General features: G+C 41.7%; 1 protein-coding gene across 4 annotated transcripts in view; it reads right to left on the bottom strand.

The window, feature by feature from the left end:
* The window catches only part of EEF1AKMT1 (EEF1A lysine methyltransferase 1), a 37,405-nt gene extending 22,416 nt beyond the window's left edge, over positions 1–14,989 (bottom strand). For 2 of the 4 annotated variants that reach the window (XM_086715279.1, XM_086715278.1), the window contains exons 1-2: positions 12,665–13,059; positions 1,232–1,394 (exon numbers count right to left, since the gene is read on the bottom strand). In XM_086715279.1, the coding sequence (XP_086571405.1) occupies positions 1,232–1,394; positions 12,665–12,672 (171 nt within the window). In that variant the 5' untranslated portion in view covers positions 12,673–13,059. The other 2 variants (XM_086715275.1, XM_086715277.1) reach the window with 2 other exon arrangements.
* Positions 14,990–17,934: the final 2,945 nt, after the last annotated feature.

Below are 17,934 nucleotides of genomic sequence, written 5' to 3'. Positions count from 1 at the left end.
TAAAACATTAAGCAGAGGGAGAGGGAGAAAGAATAATGTGGTCCTTCAGGTTTCTGATACTCACCACCTACGAAAGCATCAAGCTACAAGGCAAAAGCATGTAAAGAAGGGGAATTGTTAGAAAGAGGCTTTTGTGTAGGTGGAAAATTTAGTGTAAATGTAAAGAAACATTTTTATCGAGTCAGTTTCAAACAGATGGTAAATGGGAGAATTTAATACAACTTAAGAGATCCAAACTCGACACAAAATGTAAAAGGATGTTAAAAAAAAAAAAAAAAAAAAAGAGTGTGAGAGATTCCTTCTAGGTGGGAAGTGATGGACAGAGACAAACCCACTACTGAGGGGCAGGCACAGACAAAAAGCCCAAGCTTCGTGTATCTCCTTCAAATGGTCTCCTTCAAAAGCTTACACTTCTAGGTTCTAGCTTAGGTTAGTTTCCCTCCACTCATTTAATTAATTCCCATTTTTAATTCCCATTTTTATTTATACCATAAAAATATAATTTAAATACATACTATGCACCAGAACCTATTATTACCTTTTTCAGAACTCCCTTTCATCTTTTTTCATTGCACATTTAAATGAGTTTCATTGCACGTTTAAATTAGTTACCCTATTTACCGCAGTATTATATTTTACCCCCTCCACAAGGATAATGGGCACCAGAAAAACCAACCGCAAGTGTCTGTGCACAGAAGGAAGCACAAGTTTGTGTTGGTCACAAGTGACATGTTGTCCCCCTGTCTGAAAAGTCCCCTTGTCTGACCACCAACCAGCCTGACCGTCAGAACCAGGAAAATCCGCATTTAAACAGTCTTAAATGGGGGCGCCTGGGTGGCTCAGTCGGTTGAGCGTCCGACTTCGGCTCAGGTCATGATCTCACAGTCCGGGAGTTCGAGCCCCGGGTCGGGCTCTGTGCTGACAGCTCAGAGCCTGGAGCCTGCTTCGGAGTCTGTGTCTCCCTCTCTCTCTCTGCCCCTCCCCCGTTCATGCTCTGTCTCTCTCTCTCTGTCAAAAATAAACATTAAAAAAAAAAAAAAATTTAAACAGTCTTCAATGTTTGGGGACTGCTTTCTGTCTTAGCAGCGCACACAGGACATCAGCTCCTGAGGGGCAGGTGAGGCAGACGTGGGTGTGAGGCGGGACGCAGACAAACACCAGACCGGATGGACAGGTGCAGAATCGGCAAGCAGTTCACCCACATTTCCTGAGACATGTGGAATGCACTTACCCAGTTCTCTTCTATTATTCCAATATTATATTTATCATCCCCGCCTGGGTCGCTTTGTTGCTTCTGCTCAGAATAAAATTCCTGGAGGGCTGCTAAGGCGTGGGAAGATAGCCGGGGGACATCATCATCCTCAGAGTCACTCATTTCACGAATCGTCTGTAACCTGCAAATAAATGAACAAAGATGTTGTGCGGGTATTTTTTTTCCCTTCCCATCAAATAGCGATTTAGAGGGACACCTGGGTGGTTTAGTCATTAAAGCCTCTGACTCTTGATTTTGGCTCAGGTCATGATCTTACGGTTTGTGGGCCCGGAGCCCTGCATCGTCAGGCTTACGGTTTGTGGGCCTGGAGCCTTGCATCGTCAGGCTCTGTGAGCCTCTGTGAGCCTCTGTGAGCTGACAGTGCGGAGCTTGCTTGGGGTTCTCCGTCTCTCCCTCTGTCTGCCTCTCCCCCATTTGCACAGGACATTCTCTCTCTCTCTCTCAAAATAAATAAATAAACTTACAAAAATAGCAATTTAGAAATTTTTTATCTCACAGCAAGGATCCAAACTGGAAGTGAGGTTTTTGTTTGTTTTTCATTAATTAAAAAAAAATTTTTTTTTTTTTTTTAATTTTAGAGAGAGAGCAAGCAGAGGAGGGCCAGAGAGAGACGGAGAGAGAAATCCCAAGCAGGCTCCCACATTCAGCGTGGAGCCTGACGTGGGGCTCAGACCCACATCTAAGAACTGTGAGATCATGACCTGACCTGAAATCAAGACTCGGATGCCCAACCAACTGAGCCATCCAAGTGCCCCTGGGAGTGGGTTTTATAAGGGAAACTCATATTTTAAATTTCCGAGATCACACATCCACAGAGGTCTCCTACTAAACCACAGCTTAACAAATACAGGCTTTTCCTTTACATGTATCATTTTTACAAATGAGATTCTCCCATTTTTAAGACTCCTTGCAGAATGAATTTTTTTTACCATAAATATCTAAAGACATATTTGGTTTTTTTCAGGCACTGCAATGGCCATGTGCAGACATTCACTGTGGACTCTCTGAATCAGAGATCTTTCCACCCACGAGTGTCACTCTTTCGGTGATCTAAGGCTCAGGGGTGTTATTGACAGGGTAACTGAAATTAGTATCGAAATTTAAAGGAATGACAAAGAGAAAGGGAAAAAGTAAAACACAGGAGGGAGAAAAGGAAGATGGCTTGCAGGAACGGATGGCCAGGCCAGTCACTTCTTGTGGTACCACTGGAGTTAGCCAGACTGCTAGGTTAAGCCACAAGCTTGGTCTGGACAGCAAATTCTGCCCAAGGACTCCTGACCTCTCCAAGTTCAGAGGGTTCCCCAAACCACCCTCACATCCACTAATTTGCAAAAAAGACTCAGCACTCACTGAAAGCAATTATACTCACGGTTGCATTTATTACAGGGAAGGATACAAATTAGAGCCAGCTAAAGGAAGAGGTGCGTAGGGCAGGGTCCAGGAGAGTTCCAAACAGGAAGCTCCCGTGGCCCTCAGGAAGCATCAGCCTCCCAGCAGGGATGTGGGACAATACGCACAGAGTCCTGCCAGGCAAGGAAGCTCTGCAGGCTTTGATTAAGGCTTTGTCATGCTGGCCTGAGTGACCGAACTATTGCCCACCCAAACTATTGCCCACCCGGCTGAAGTCAGCCTCCAGTCCCCCAACCAGGATGGCTGGATGTGACCTGAGGGACCTCCATGAATAACAAAGACCTTCCTATCACTTGGGAAAGTTTAAGTGTTTAAAGGTTACATCCCAAGAGCCACGACAAAGGCCAAACTTCCCTTTGACTGAGGTCATATTGCTTACTACACAGGTCAATACATTTTTCTGAGTTTATTTATTGAGAGAGAGAGAGAGAGCAGGGGAAAGGCAAAAGAGAGGGAGACAGAGAGAATGCCAAGCAGGCTCTGTGCTGTTAGCACAGAACCCAACGTGGGGCTCAAACTCATTAACTGTGAGATCATGACCTGCGATCAAGAGTCTGACGCTTAACTGACGGAGCCACCCAGGGGCTGCCAAACACATTTTTAAGTCAAAAGTTATCTAAGAGCGTAACAACAACACTCCATTTGCTTTGTGTCACATTTTACATCAAAGTCTACACTTTTCAGCAGAGACTGCTCAAGAAAATTCGTCACGTTGCTCCCTTCCTCCTCCAAGACCTCTGGGGGTGTAGCTGACGGACAGTCTTGGCCTTCCGCCTGCGCCACCTACCGAGGGCAGCTGGTAAAACGCCATTTGAACCTGGCGAATCCCGATGCTTAGGAAGAAGAGAGTTTAAAAGATGCTGAGCAGCCATTTCAAATGAGAAATAACTGCTTGATGCTTTTTGTCTCCTTTTCAAAATCAAAGAGCCAGCCATTCCTAAAAACAACGAAAATACCAAAACCAAGACCAAAAAAACCCTGTATATACCAACTACTGACAGTGTATTTTCACGTGCTAATAGTCTGTTGCTTCCCTTTCCTTTCTTCCTCAAAGACTTACCTGTAAAAGTTAACTAATAAAATATCTCGTCACACAAATTAAGCTAGAAATATAAATCAGCGTTCTATGAACAAGCAGTTTCCCCTCTAGGAAGAGAAGGAGCAAAACACAAGGTATATACACTATGATAGATTTATAAAGTTCAAAAACAAGTAAAATTAAACTATTCGTTTAAGGAACATATAGGCTTACATTCAATTTTTTTTTTTTTTTCAACGTTTATTTATTTTTGGGACAGAGAGAGACAGAGCATGAACGGGCGAGGGGCAGAGAGAGAGGGAGACACAGAATCGGAAACAGGCTCCAGGCTCTGAGCCATCAGCCCAGAGCCCGACGCGGGGCTCGAACTCACGGACCGCAAGATCGTGACCTGGCTGAAGTCGGAGGCTTAACCGACTGCGCCACCCAGGCGCCCCAGGCTTACATTCAGAGATAGGCTAAGTTTGTTACTAAAACCTTCCTACGTAGAAGGCTCCAGGCTGAGAAGAGTCACCGATGAGTTCTGTCAAACATATAAAGAAATGTTGATAATTTTATCACCCAGAAGACAGAGAAAGGGATCCTTCCCAACTTGCTTAATGAAGCCAGATTAAATCTAACATGAACACGTGTCAGTATATAACTGGGCTCAACTCCCCATCAGATTTTGAGGGTGATCAGATATCAAAGGGGGTTGGGGGCATTGGTGGTAAGTGGTGGTGGTGGGTTTCTGGGTAAGCTGATTTAGCAAGGTTCTTGCTAAAACTAGATTTTACAAAGTACACAGATGGGCCTAGAAGGTTCAGAAGCCTGACTCAAGGTTGGTCAAACAATCTTAGCTACAGGAAACTATGGCCTGCAGGCCAAATCAAGCCTGTGCCTTGTTTTTGCCAACAAATGTATTGGAAAACAGCCACACCCTTCTGTTTACATACTGCTTACAGTTGTTGTCCTTTTAAAGTTTGAACTCACAAACCACGAGATCACAACCAGAGCCGAGGTCAGATGCTTAACCTACTGAGCCACCCAGGTGCCCCTTGCCTACAGTTGTTTTTAATGATAAGCCTAAAATATTTATTATCTGGTCCTTTACAGAAAGTTTGCTGACTCCTGGTTTAACAGTATAAAAGACAAAAGCCACATGATCATTTGCATGGATACTACAAAAGAATCTGACAAAATTCAACATCCATTCATGTTAAAAACTCCGAGCAAACTAGCTATGATAGGGAACCTCAATCTGAAAATGGGCACTGAAAAAAAACATACGCCTCATACTTTCTTAGTAGTGAAACACTGAATGCTTTCTACGCTCAGGAACAAGGGAAGGGTGTTCACTGTCACCACATGCATTTAACATTATCCTGGCCTTTCCAGTTAATGCAAGAAGGCAAAAACAAACAAACAAAAAACAAAACAAACAGAAAGACAAAAAAAAAGCAAGCATAAAGACTGCAAAGGAAGAAATGTCCCTATTTGGAGATATGATTATTCACAGAGAAAATCCTAAGGAAATAATGGTCTCATCCATGTGACCAGGTCAACATCAGTGGGGATAATTCATGTCAATGGCATGTACCCTTGATATGTAGTGATGAAAACAGCGCTTCATTTCCATGGTCTTCCCCTCAAAAAACATAATCCCAGTGTAAGCATGACCAAAACTCAGACACACCACAATTAAGAGACATTCTACAAAATATCTGAGCAGTATTTGCCAAAACTGTTCGGTCATCAAAAACAAGACGAAAATGAGAAACTGTCACTGCTAAGAGGAGCCTAAGGAAATACGATGACTATCGGTAAGACAGTATGAGGTCCTAGAACAGAAAAGGAGTATTGCATAAAAACCAAGGATGTCTGAATAAAGTATGGACTTTGGTTAACAATAGTGTAGCAATATTGTTCATTAATTGTGACTAATGTACCATACTAACAGAAGATGTTAATAATAGGGGAAACGGAGTATAGGTATATAGGAACAACACGCTATCTTCATAATTTTTCTGTGAATCTAAAACTATTCTAAAATAAAGTTTATTAAAAAAATTTGTTTTAATGTTTATTTTTAAGAGAGAGAGGGGGGTTGGGAGGGGTAGAGAGAGAGAGGGAGAAGGAGACACAGAATCCAAAGCAGGCTCCAGGCTCTGAGCTGTCAGTCAGCACAGGGCTTGAACTCATGAACCATGAGATCATGACCTGAGCCAAAGTCAGACACTTAACCAACTGAGCCACCCAGGCGCCTCTATAAAGTTTATTTTTAGAAAATTTTAGGGAAGCATAACCAACTTCACCACCAAAAACTACTAGAATGAGTTTATTGAAATTTCAGAGTACAAGGTCAATACAGAAAAATAAATTACATTTCTGTATTCTAGCAGCAAATAAATAGAAATTAAACTTAAAAGCAATTTTCCATTAAATAGCATAAAAATGCTTTGAATATATTTAACATAAAGGCCGTAAGATCTTGAAGCACCTGGGTGGCTCGGTTGGTTATGTGTCTGCCTCTTAATTTCGCTCCCTCTCTCTTGCAAAAATGAACATTAAAAAAAGGGGTGGGGGTAGGGGCACCTGGGTGGCTCAGTCAGTTAAGTGCAGGACTTTGACTCAGATCATGATCTCGAAGTTCAGAGTTCGAGCCCCGCATCGGTCTCTGTGCTGACAGCTTGGAGCCTGGAGCCTGCTTCGGATTCTGTGTCCTCCTCTCTCTCTCTCTGCCCCTCCCCCACTTGCTCTGTGTCTCTCTCTCTCTCTCTCAAAAATAAACAAACATTAAAAAAAAAAAAAAGACTTTAAGATCTCAATACTGAAAATTCCAAAGCATTGCTGAAAGAAATTAGAAAAGACCTAAATAAAAGGAAAGGTATACCATGCTCATGAACTAGATGAACCAGTATTATTAAGGTATCAATTGTTCCCAAATTGATCAACAGATTCAATATATCCTAAACAGAGTGTGTGTGTGTGTGTGTGTTTACTTAAAATAGAAACTGATGTGCTGCTTCTAAAATTTATTTATTTTGAGAGAGAGGCAGACAGACAGAGCACGAGCTGGGGGAGGGGCAGAGAGAGAGAGGGAGACACAGAATCTGAAGCAGGCTCCAGGCTCTGAGCTGTTGGCACAGAGACTGACACAGGGCTCAAACTCACGGACGGTGAGATCGTGACCTGAGCTGAAGTCGGACGCTTAACTGACTGTGCCACCCAGGCGCCCCTCTAAAATTTATTTAAACATTCATTCATTAAAGGATATTAAGATTGTTGGGGCGCCTGGGTGGCGCAGTCAGTTAAGCGTCCGACTTCAGCCAGGTCACGATCTCGCGGTCCGTGAGTTCGAGCCCCGCGTCGGGCTCTGGGCTGATGGCTCAGAGCCTGGAGCCTGTTTCCGATTCTGTGTCTCCCTCTCTCTCTGCCCCTCGCCCGTTCATGCTCTGTCTCTCTCTGTCCCAAAAATAAATAAACGTTGAAAAAAAAAAAAAAAAGGATATTAAGATTGCTTCCACTTTTTGGTTACTATAAATAAAGTAGTATGAACATCTATGTACAGTTTTACCTTTGTTTTCTGACTAAAGCTTTGTTTATATATACATCAAACAAATCATGGCACTAAACCACTTATCAATATTTTGATTAGCTTCTATATCCCCAGTGTGAGAAACAAATGGCCAAAATCAGAGTAGACCGATAAAACAAGTAAAACAAGAATGGCAATGCTGAGGAGAATGTAAGGATATTGGTACTCTAATTCAGGTAATAATTTAAATTGGTATAATCTCCTTTTGAAAAGAATCAGATAGTCTGGATATAAGAATATTCCTACTTGGGGAGGGGGGCACCTGGTGGCTCAGTCGGTTAAGCGTCTGACTTTGGCTCAGGTCATGATCTCACCATTCGTGAGTTCGAGCCCCGCATTGGGCTCTGTGCTGGCAGCTCAGAGCCTGGGGCCTGCTTCGGATTCTGTGTCTCCCTCTCTCTCTCTGACCCTCCCCCACTTGTGCATGCACGCATGCGCTTTCGCTCAAAAGTAAATAAACGTTAAAAAAAAATAATTGAAAAAAGACTATTCCTACTTTCTGACCCAATTCTAATTTCTAAACTTTATATTTTGAAATATTTATAGATTCACAGGAAGTTATAAAACTAACAGAGGTCCAAGTATCCTTGACCTATTTTTTTTTTTCTCATTCTAACAACTCTAAAAGCAGGACGTAACTTTAAAATAACGGTGTAGAAGTTTATTGTGGGCATGTTTTCTTAAAGTGGTGGTATTCTTACAGTCCATGGCATCTCGGACTCGATGAAATGGGATCATGGTACCAACCGCAGGCGGCAATGCAGTAAGCCATCCGTGCAGCACTTCCATCATTTTACAGCCTCAGAATAAAGTCACAAAGAGGTGAGGCTGTTCTGGGGGTTGGCACTGTCTGAGTGGTATCCGCGGGGAGGAATGGTGAAGAAGAGCGTGCTACTAGGGGATTCTGGGGGACTGTCTCCACACCTAGACAACTGTACTGGCCCAATCTGTCTGATGTGTTTCAACGTTTGAAAGAATATTTTTTAAATGTTCATTTATTTTGACACACAGAGAAAGCGTGAGCAGGAAGGGGCAGGCAGAGAGAGAGAGAGACAGAGGGAGAGGGAGAGGGAGAGGGAGAGGGAGAAGGAGAGGGAGAGGGAGAGGGAGAATCCCAAGCAGGCTCCAAGCTCAGTGCAGAGCCTGACATGGGGCTCAATCTCATGACTGTGAGATCATGACCCGAGCTGAAATCAAGAGTTGGATGCTCAACTTACTGAGAGACCCAGGTGCCCTGATGTAGCTATTTTAGAACTCTAAAATCTCTTCAAAGGCTTGCAGTTTCGTCCAAAAGACAACTTCCAGTTAATTTGAGTTAATCTTGGCACATAGCTCAGCAATGGCTACCCATCCCCCACTGCTTATTCCTGTGTCAGGTAGCTGTGCACATGATTCTACTTTGTGTTCGGTCTTAATATACAGAGCTGAGAGAGGATATGCTATCAAGTGTTTAATATTATTCACAGTTCCCCTAGAAATGAGAGGCACAGTGCCCCATGAAGGGCCACACGAAACCTGTCATATGTGGGGACAAGGAAGCAGACAGAGACCTGAAACTCTGTCTTTACTGCTAAGATGACTGGGAAGGAACTGGGTGGGGATGTCCCCTATTGGGTGCAAAGTAAAAACACACATTCTACAGTTTGCGGTTGGGAGCTTCGTGATATGACTTTGATGTGCCCATGAGAGCTGGTTTGCAGCAAAGGGGTAAGCAACTTTGGCCACTAGTTTGGCCCTGTAATTAACTGACACCAAATAAACAAATACAAAACCGAAGAACACACAATTTCAAAAGTTCCCGAAGCAGTTGGTACGCAACCTGTGGGAGCCAAGGTATGCAGTAAGGGCTCTGTCCTGCAAATACTGGGGATCTGTGTTCTGATCACTAACTGCTGCTTCTGATCATGGAGGCGGGGACACAGAGTCAGACAGCCATTACCACAAGGCTCCCACTGTTGTCATTACTTCCACCTCCAGCTGAAGCAACTTTCAGGGGATTTAAAGGGCCAACACTTCTTTCCTTGATTTATTTTTCTCTTTTTCTCCTTTTGGGAGCCAGACATTTAAGGACTAGATCATTACACAAAGCAACTGCATATACAGGGGAATTTAGGTCACTGTACATGCCCAGGAAGAGATGGAGGCTCAGAAAAGAACTGAGATAAGTTTACACCTCAGGCTGACACTCAGCACAGACAGCCCTACAACAATCAAAAAACAAAAATAATAAACAAAACAACAAAAACAGCAAATCCTTGGGAAGGGGGAGAATCTGATTTCCAGAGTTCCCACATTATTAGATTCAAATATCCAGTTTTCAACCAAAAAATTACAAGGCATACAAAGAAAATGGAAAATATGGCCCATTCACAGGAAAACAACAGAAACCACCCCTGAGAAAGATCAGATGGTAGACTTACTGTCTGAAAGATGCTAAAAGAATTAAATGAAGATATGGGGAAAACTAAGAAAATGATGTATGAACAAAATGGAAATATCAACAGAGATAGAAAACATAAAAAGGTATCAAAAGGGAATTCCAGAGCTGGGAATTACAATTACTGAAATGAAAAATTCACTAGAGGAATTCAAAAGCAGATTACAGTGGGCAGAAAATCAGCAAACTTGAAGATAATTGGAATTACTGAGTTTGCTGAAAAGACAGAATGAACAGAACCTAAGGCCATTGTATCAAGTGAACCAAAATACACATTGTGGGAGTCTCAGAAAGAGAAGAGAAAGGGACAGAGCAATTCTTTAAAGAAATAATGGCTGAAAACTTGCCAAATTAGGTGAAAGATAGAACTATAAACACGTAAGAGGTATAATGAACTTTAGTATGATAAACTGAAAACACCCACACCAACACACATTATAATCACTATTAAAAACCAAAGACAGAACATTGAAAGCACCAAGAGAGGTGACTTGTCACATATTGTCACATAAAAGGGCTCACCAATAAGATCATCAGTAGATTTTTCATCAAATTTTGGAGGCTAGATAGCAGTAGACTGATACACTCAAAATGCTGAACAGAAAAAAAAAAAATCAACCAGCAACCCTATATCTGATGAAAATGTCCTTCAAAAGTGAGGAAGAAATTAAGACATTCACAGATAAAGAAAAGCTGGAAGTTTGTTACCACTAGACCTGCCTTGCAAAAATTGGTAAAGTGAGTCCAGCAGGTCGGAATAAAAGCACACTAGGCATGCCTGGGTGATTCAGTTAAGCATCTGACCCTTGATTTTGGCTCAGGTCATGATCTCACAGTTCATAAGTTTGAGCCAAGTACTAGGCTCTGCACTGTCAGTGTGGAGCCTGTTTGGGATTCTCTCTCTCTCCCTCTCTCTCTGCCTCTCCCCCACTTGCACTCTCCCTTTCTCAAAATAATAGACTTAAAAAAAAAAATGAAAGGACACTAGACAGTGTAGAGTCATATGTAGAAAAAAAAGATCTCAGGATCTCAGGAAAGGTAAATGTGGGCAATTATAAATGCTAGTATTACTGTAACTTCAATTTATAACTCTACTTTTTGTTCTCCAGATTTAAGAGACTGATTGATACCCAAATGTCTATCAACAGACGAATGGATATACAAAGGAATATCATTCAGACTCCAGAAGGAAGAAAATTCTGATACATGGCTACACCATGGATGAACGTTGAGGATATTATGCTAAGTGAAAACAGTCAGTAACCAAAAGACAAATACTCTATGATTCCACTGATATGAGGTACCCAGGGTCATCACATTCACAAAGACAGAAAGTAGAATGGCAGTTGCCAGGGGCTAAGGGGTGGGAAGAATAGGAAGTTGTTTAATGTGTATATAGTTTTAGTTTTACAAGATGAAAAGTGTTCCGGAGATGGACGGTGGCAATGGTTGTGCAACAGTGTGAACGTATTAACACTACTGAACTGTACACTTAAAAATGGTTAAGATGGTAAATTTGATGTTACGTGTATATTACCACAATAAAAATATTGGGGGAAAATGTCATTAGAGTGGATATCAACTGACTGTTAAGCAAGGTAATTAGATTGTTGCCATGGCTCTGTTCTCTGGTTTCCCTGAAGAAGTCATATTTAAGCTAGGATCTAAAGAATAAGTTCTCCCTTTGGCAAAGAAAGGAGAAAGAGCATTCAAGGTAGAAGAAACAGCATCTGCATCAAGTGCTTGGTAAGAGAACTGATGCATTACACAGTTTGAAGTAAATTAGGCGTAATTTCAAAAGAATGGCCTACTAATTCAGCAATAAAACAATGTCTGCAATGTACTGTTAATTTGAATTTTGTTGTTTTATAGTTTTGTTTATACTGAATTTGAGAATGTGTTAAATTCTGTAGTTGTGGAAGAATCAAAAGCAGGATGAATTATTTACCTTTGAGGTTTTAATTTAGAATAAAAATAACTTAAATCAACATTGAGGTGTCTGCAAAAGTCCCACTGAGGAATGGTATGAAGGCTTTAAATTAGTAATTTTAGTTTACTGCGAAAAGCACAAAGAATAAGTTTTTAGGAAAGCATACCAGGAGCTCTCAGGCTGGAGAATTTCCAGGTGGAAATTCCAAAGATTGGTGTCTGTGTGCATGCCTAACTGAGAAAGACTAAGAAAACAGCAAACTGATCTGCAACCTACTAAAAGGTCTCATTTTGGTTTGGTATTTCAGGATTAAGAGTTCCTTTCATTCAGGAAAAGAATTGGGCAACTATTAAAATCCAACGTCTCCTGGCAGAGTTCAAGTGTACAACCAGTTTCTGATCAAAGCTGTACCATGATACTGACTAGAAGAGGTAAATGAAAGAGTATGTACGTGTTAATGTATGTATGTACAGATATTGTGTGTGTGTACATCCATATAGGCACATGTACATATGTATATGCTTGTCACAGACAGGAATATTTGAATTTTTATTTATTAGTACTAAGCACTTTCCACAGCTGCATATGTGGAGAGGGCTTTCAAACTGCAGCTTGAAATCTGTTAGCTAATCATTTGGAAATAAAACATGAGGGGCGCCTGGGTGGCTCAGTCGGTCAAGCAGCCGACTTTGGCTCAGGTCATGATCTCGCGGTCCGTGAGTTCGAGCCCCGCATCGGGCTCTGTGCTGACAGCTCAGAGCCTGGAGCCTGTTTCAGATTCTATGTCTCCCTCTCTCTCTGACCCTACCCCGTTCATGCTCTGTCTCAAAAATAAATAAACGTTAAAAAAAATAAATAAATAAATAAAAAGAAATAAAACATGAAAACCATAAAAAGAAAACAGCGACATTATGTGCAAAGTAACAAACTCCAAAAAGGAGTTTAAGAGAACTGTCTACTTTCATGGCGGTAAAAGGCAATTACACTTCAATCCATACCTTAGCATGAATTTTGTCTCAAAATAAAATTTTATCTTAAAGCTGATCAAATCCGTTCATTTGGTAATCATTTATTGAGGAACTGCCTTGTATGAAGCACTGTTCTTGGTGATGGAAATCAAAATCCCAGTCCTCTTGGAGATTACATTCTAGTGAGGCACAGACTATATGCAATAGAAATATAAAGTATGAGTTGGATGATGATAAGATCAATGGAGGAACATGTGGAGAATGAAGGGGCTGCCAACTTTAGCAATCATAGACTGTTTTCTACATTATTAAAGTGAGTTCAAGATTGTATCACTTGTTAAATGGGAAAAATTGAAATTTGCTTATGTAACAAACATTGCTACAGACTAAAAGAACTTCAGTTTCAATACACTAATTTTTTTACTCAAGTCACTACTTCATCCTATCTTTAGTGTTGTTTACAAATTTTCTAAGTGGGTTTATGAAATTGATGTAAAGAGATGTTCATGTCCAAAAGCGTTGGGGAGTGCTGTGTCATCTTATTATTGAACGGATGCTGAGCCGCACATGACTCAAACGTGAGAACCGTGGTTCTCACAGATTTTGCAACCACCTGCCCCAGAAAGGGAACATTCGGCCATGTCTGGAGACGTTTCTGGTTGTCAGAACTGGGAAGGATGCTACGGGCATCTAGTGGGTAGAGTCCAGGAACGCTGGCAAATACCATTTACGAGACGGTCCTCCGCAACAAGCAACTGTCTGGCCCCAAACGCCTCCAGTGCCACGGCTGAGAAACACACAAATGATTGTGATAATGTGGTGAGCCTTCTATTAGAAAAGCACTATTTAGTGCCATAGGATCAGAACAGAGAGCACGTACCGGCAGAAAACAGAAGTGAAACAGCAGGTGGCATTTTAACCTGGCCTTGAGGGAGAAGAAAAGATGAAGAGTGAGGATTACAGAGGGAACAGCGAGCAAAGGGCCGGACACATTAACGTGCAGCATCAGTAGGGATTAGCAGGCTCCTAGTGTACTGTGGTTGCTTTCTATTGCTTTAAACAGTACTTAACTCAATATAACTAGTGTAATCCTAAAGAGCAATATGCAAATCCAATTACATTTCAAATGTATACAATTCTACAATTGCTATATATCAGTTTTACTTAAAGCAAGCCACTCCCTCCCCCACTGTATAAATTCACACAGTATCGTATTGCCTTCTGCAAGTTATTTTAGTCAAGTAGGTGTGATCTAGTGGGGTGAGCATTAACTTAGAATTCATCCCAGGCACTTAACTGGGGGGTGCGGTGGGAGAGAGGGGAAACCTGAGGTAGTCTGTGAGGCTCCCTCTGCGAACAGGTAAGAATAATCTAGATGTTCCCTACATATATTTTGCATATTGCCCTATGATTCTACGCTGAATCCGATTTACTGTCAGAAAAGGGCCATAATCTTTCATTTTCTTTTTATCTTTGCATATGTAGTTTTCCCTGCCTAAAATGCTTCCTTTCCTCTCGTTTTCTAAAATTCTATTTATCCTGTTATTTAAAAAATTAACTTCAAAAAACGTTAAATTTACCCAGGGCGAAACACATACAGTCCCTAAGTGTACAGTGCGATGAACTGCGACGTATACCTCCACGTGACCTCAACCCCGATCAAGACACCCTTCCGGTCTTACACATCATCCCCTCCCCACCCCGGAAGTGTCCCCGGCCCCAGGCAGGTCCTTTACTTCGATCATACTCTACCACTAAGACGCTACTGCCCTCGTGCACTGCCAAGTGTCGCGTGTCCCCGCCAGTCCCTCGGGGGCTGAGGTCTCGCCTCTCCACTCTACACCCCGCGCCCGGCAGAGAGGCCCTGCCTCCTAAGGCCCCGGCAGACAGGTGTGGGGGCTCGAACGTCCTGGTCAAAGAAGCACAGGGTAGTGGGCCCGATCCCACTTCTGACCGGAGCGGAGTTCTCTTACTGCCCTGGCCTGGGGGTTAAGTTTTCTCCTCCGCACCCGGGCCGCCTAAGCCCAGGTTGGGCCGCTCCTCACGGGCCCCAGCCCACGAGGCCAGGTCACGCGGCGCAGGGACCGCGCTCCCTCTCGGCTCATCTGCAGCTCGCCCTCCGTCCCCAGATACCATTAACTGAATCCCTCCGCCCTCACTGCACTGGCGAAAGGGTGACGAACGGAAAAAAGAAACCACAACCGACTCCGAAGCCGCAGACCAGCGCGGAAGCGACCCCACCTTCGCGCCCAGGTTCGTCCACTCAGTAGCCACGCGTGCGCAGTCACCCTCAGGTGCGACAGGGGTCGAGGCCGGCCCGCGCGGGCCCGCGCCGCGTCCGCGCATGCGCACACCCTCCGGCCCGAGGGCGCTTCCGGAAGACCCCGGAACGCAGTTTCCTCCAGGCGTTCCAGTCCTGCCGTTAACAGAGTGTAAGGGTGTGCTGTTGATAGGAGTTGTCCCGTTGTCTCTATCTTATAAATGACCTCCAAGAATAGTGGCAATAAAAAAAATAATAATAATAAGGTTTTAATTAGATTCCCTTCCAATTAAACGTATTCCAAGTAGCTATTTGCACTTGAAACTGGTATGTTTCGCAAACATTAAATTTAGGCCTTTGTCTATTTAGTTTACTCGGTCTTGGAGGAATTAAGACATTAAATTGAGGCTTTATATGCAGGAAGACTCTCAAACCCTGCACTTTGCTCCTATGATTTGCCTATCCAAACTTAATGTGGTTAATGTAAGTCTAGTTATATGCATTTTTCATTTGGGGGTTAGCTGCAAAAAATGGAAGAGATGTAAATGAGTGCACGATCTGATCGGTAAACAGATGATGCAAGGTAGAGGTCTTCATGATGAAATAAGACCAGCTACTAATTTGGCAAACAACGCAATTATGAGGCAACAACATTCTCCACGAAAACGATGGATACTATTTGGTCAGCTGACTTGCCATTACTCTTTCACTCAACGTATGTTAAGACCTCTAGCACAGTACCTACCACATAACAAGAACTTAATGTAGGAAATGTTCCCCTTCACCTTCGCTGTTACCAAGTCGTCAGATTTATTTTCATTCCCCAAGGCAATCTATATTATGTTCCTACCTTCCTTGCCTTCATTTTATTAATTTTATTATCTTGCTAAGTTTTATATATTCTCCCAAATACCTTTAAATCCTTTCTGGGACAAGGTGAGGATATAAATGAACTGCTGAGCTGCCAAACGATGCCATTTGGTAGTTCGTGAAAGAGGTTTACAACTTTGTGAGTACCATGCTTTCTATTTTAAATATAGTTTCCGGGTCTGTAACAACCCATGTTTTGTTTTGTTTTTGTTACTTTGAAAGTTTTGAACTGATGACAAATCTACTAAATACTTCAAAATCAGATGTAACTTAGCAAAAGAGCTGGAAAGAAAAATGTAAAACTAAAGGAAATCAATAATAACATGAACCAAGAAATAATTAATAACCAACTTTTATGGCAGTATATTTTTACAGAGGTAGTGTTCCATATATACAAGACTGCCTTGGCTTCTAAATTAACAGAAAAGTTTATGCTAAAGAAAATTAGTTTTGGCTTGAAACATCTTTTTAAGCGTTCAAAGTTTCAATTGCTTTCATATCATGTGAGACACAATAGTTACCTTCATGTAATGTATGACATGTTATTTTTAGAATTAAAATGACCTAGATGTCAGAAAGTTCATATAATTATACTTCCACCAAGAGTGCTGACTGGCCAGACAGCATGTCTCACTAATACATGAAGATTAGAATTTTCCTGGTGAAACATTTTCATTGTAATTTAATGGTTATTAAAATCATAGAAAAATGTAAAACATCAAAAGCAATTTGACTGGTATTGAAGTAAAGTGAAGATTGTCAAGTTAGACTTGAAAGATGCTTTCAAATCAATTTCAATTCAGGAATTACTCCTTTGTTTATTCAAAAATTATTTTTGTTCATCTCACTACTCTTCAGAAATGGTGCATAAAAGGAACAAAGATTACCCTGAAAAGGTTTCTTAAAAGATGAACTTACACTCAAGTTTTTCCTTTTCTAAAAAATAACTAGAAATTACCTATAATTACAAGAACAGATTCTGGTGTTTTTCTTCCATTCTCCAAGTACTGTATTACCAAATTACTCAAATTAGCCTAAGCATGTTGCAAAGGATGTTCCCTAGAATTCTAGTCCCGTAAGATGCTTTGAGAAGAAACCATTAAATAAGCTGATGAAAATCTCATTAAGATCTTCTAGAGCTCCTGGGGCCCCCCCGGGGGGGGGGGTCAGTTGGTTGGGTGACTGACTCTTGACTTCGGCTCAGGCTGTAATCTCAGTTTAGTGAGTTCAAACCCCAAGTCTTGCTCTGCACTGACAGTACGGAGCCTGCTTGGTTGGGATTCTCTTCCTTTCTCTGCCCCTGCCTTGTTGGTGCTCTCTCCAAAATAAATAAATTTTTAAAAGATCTTCTAGTGTTTTCTGACGTGCATTAGTGTAGTAAAGCTTTAACTTCACACAGGAAACAAAACAAAACAAAACAAAACAAAACCTTGTTTCATTTCTCCAATTTATTTAGTAACAGCTAAGTTATAAAGAATTAGTGATTGGGGCACCTGGGTGGCTCAGTCAGTTAAGCATCCAACTCTTGATTTTGGCTAAGGTCACGATCTGTTTTGTGAGTTCGAGTCCCACACTGGGCTCTGCACTGACAGCAGGGAGCCTGCTTGGGATTCTTCTCCTCTCTCTGCCCCTCCCCCTGCTTGCACTCTCTCAAAATAAATAAACTTAAAAAAAAAATTAGTGATTCATGAAACCTACTTTGGGAATCACTGTTGCGATTTTGTTGTTGTAGAATTACGGGGTGAATATTCAACAGAAACTGAAACCACCAACTTAAATAGATCAATTTTCTCGGATAGAAAAGAAGAAAAACTAATATGGTGAACTCTATTCCAATACTAACATGGTGGTTGTGGCTAGGTCACATTTTATTGATGTTTAGATACTACAGTACTTAAAAGTAATTAATGGCTACCAGGTATTGGACTTTACATTAGAACACATTGATGGATCAAAATGTGTTCTTAGAAACAATCTTTAAATATAATGCAATCTATTGAGCACCTATTATTATATCCAATGACCATGTTTAAAATTTTCCATTTAGGAAGAATGAACATTTATGGTCCTATGATACAGAGGATATATTAGGAATTGGATTTAGGGGCTCTCTACCTCTCCCCTGTACTGTACCAGTTCATATGGCTTTACCAGGTGAGTCCTCAGAAAG

This window comes from Puma concolor, chromosome A1, assembly GCF_028749965.1.
Source record: "Puma concolor isolate L17-30 chromosome A1, mPumCon1.1.hap2, whole genome shotgun sequence".
NCBI classification, from domain to species: Eukaryota; Metazoa; Chordata; class Mammalia; order Carnivora; family Felidae; genus Puma; species Puma concolor.
Note: the sequence above shows the minus strand (reverse complement) of the source record. Positions and strands in the feature narration are given on the sequence as shown.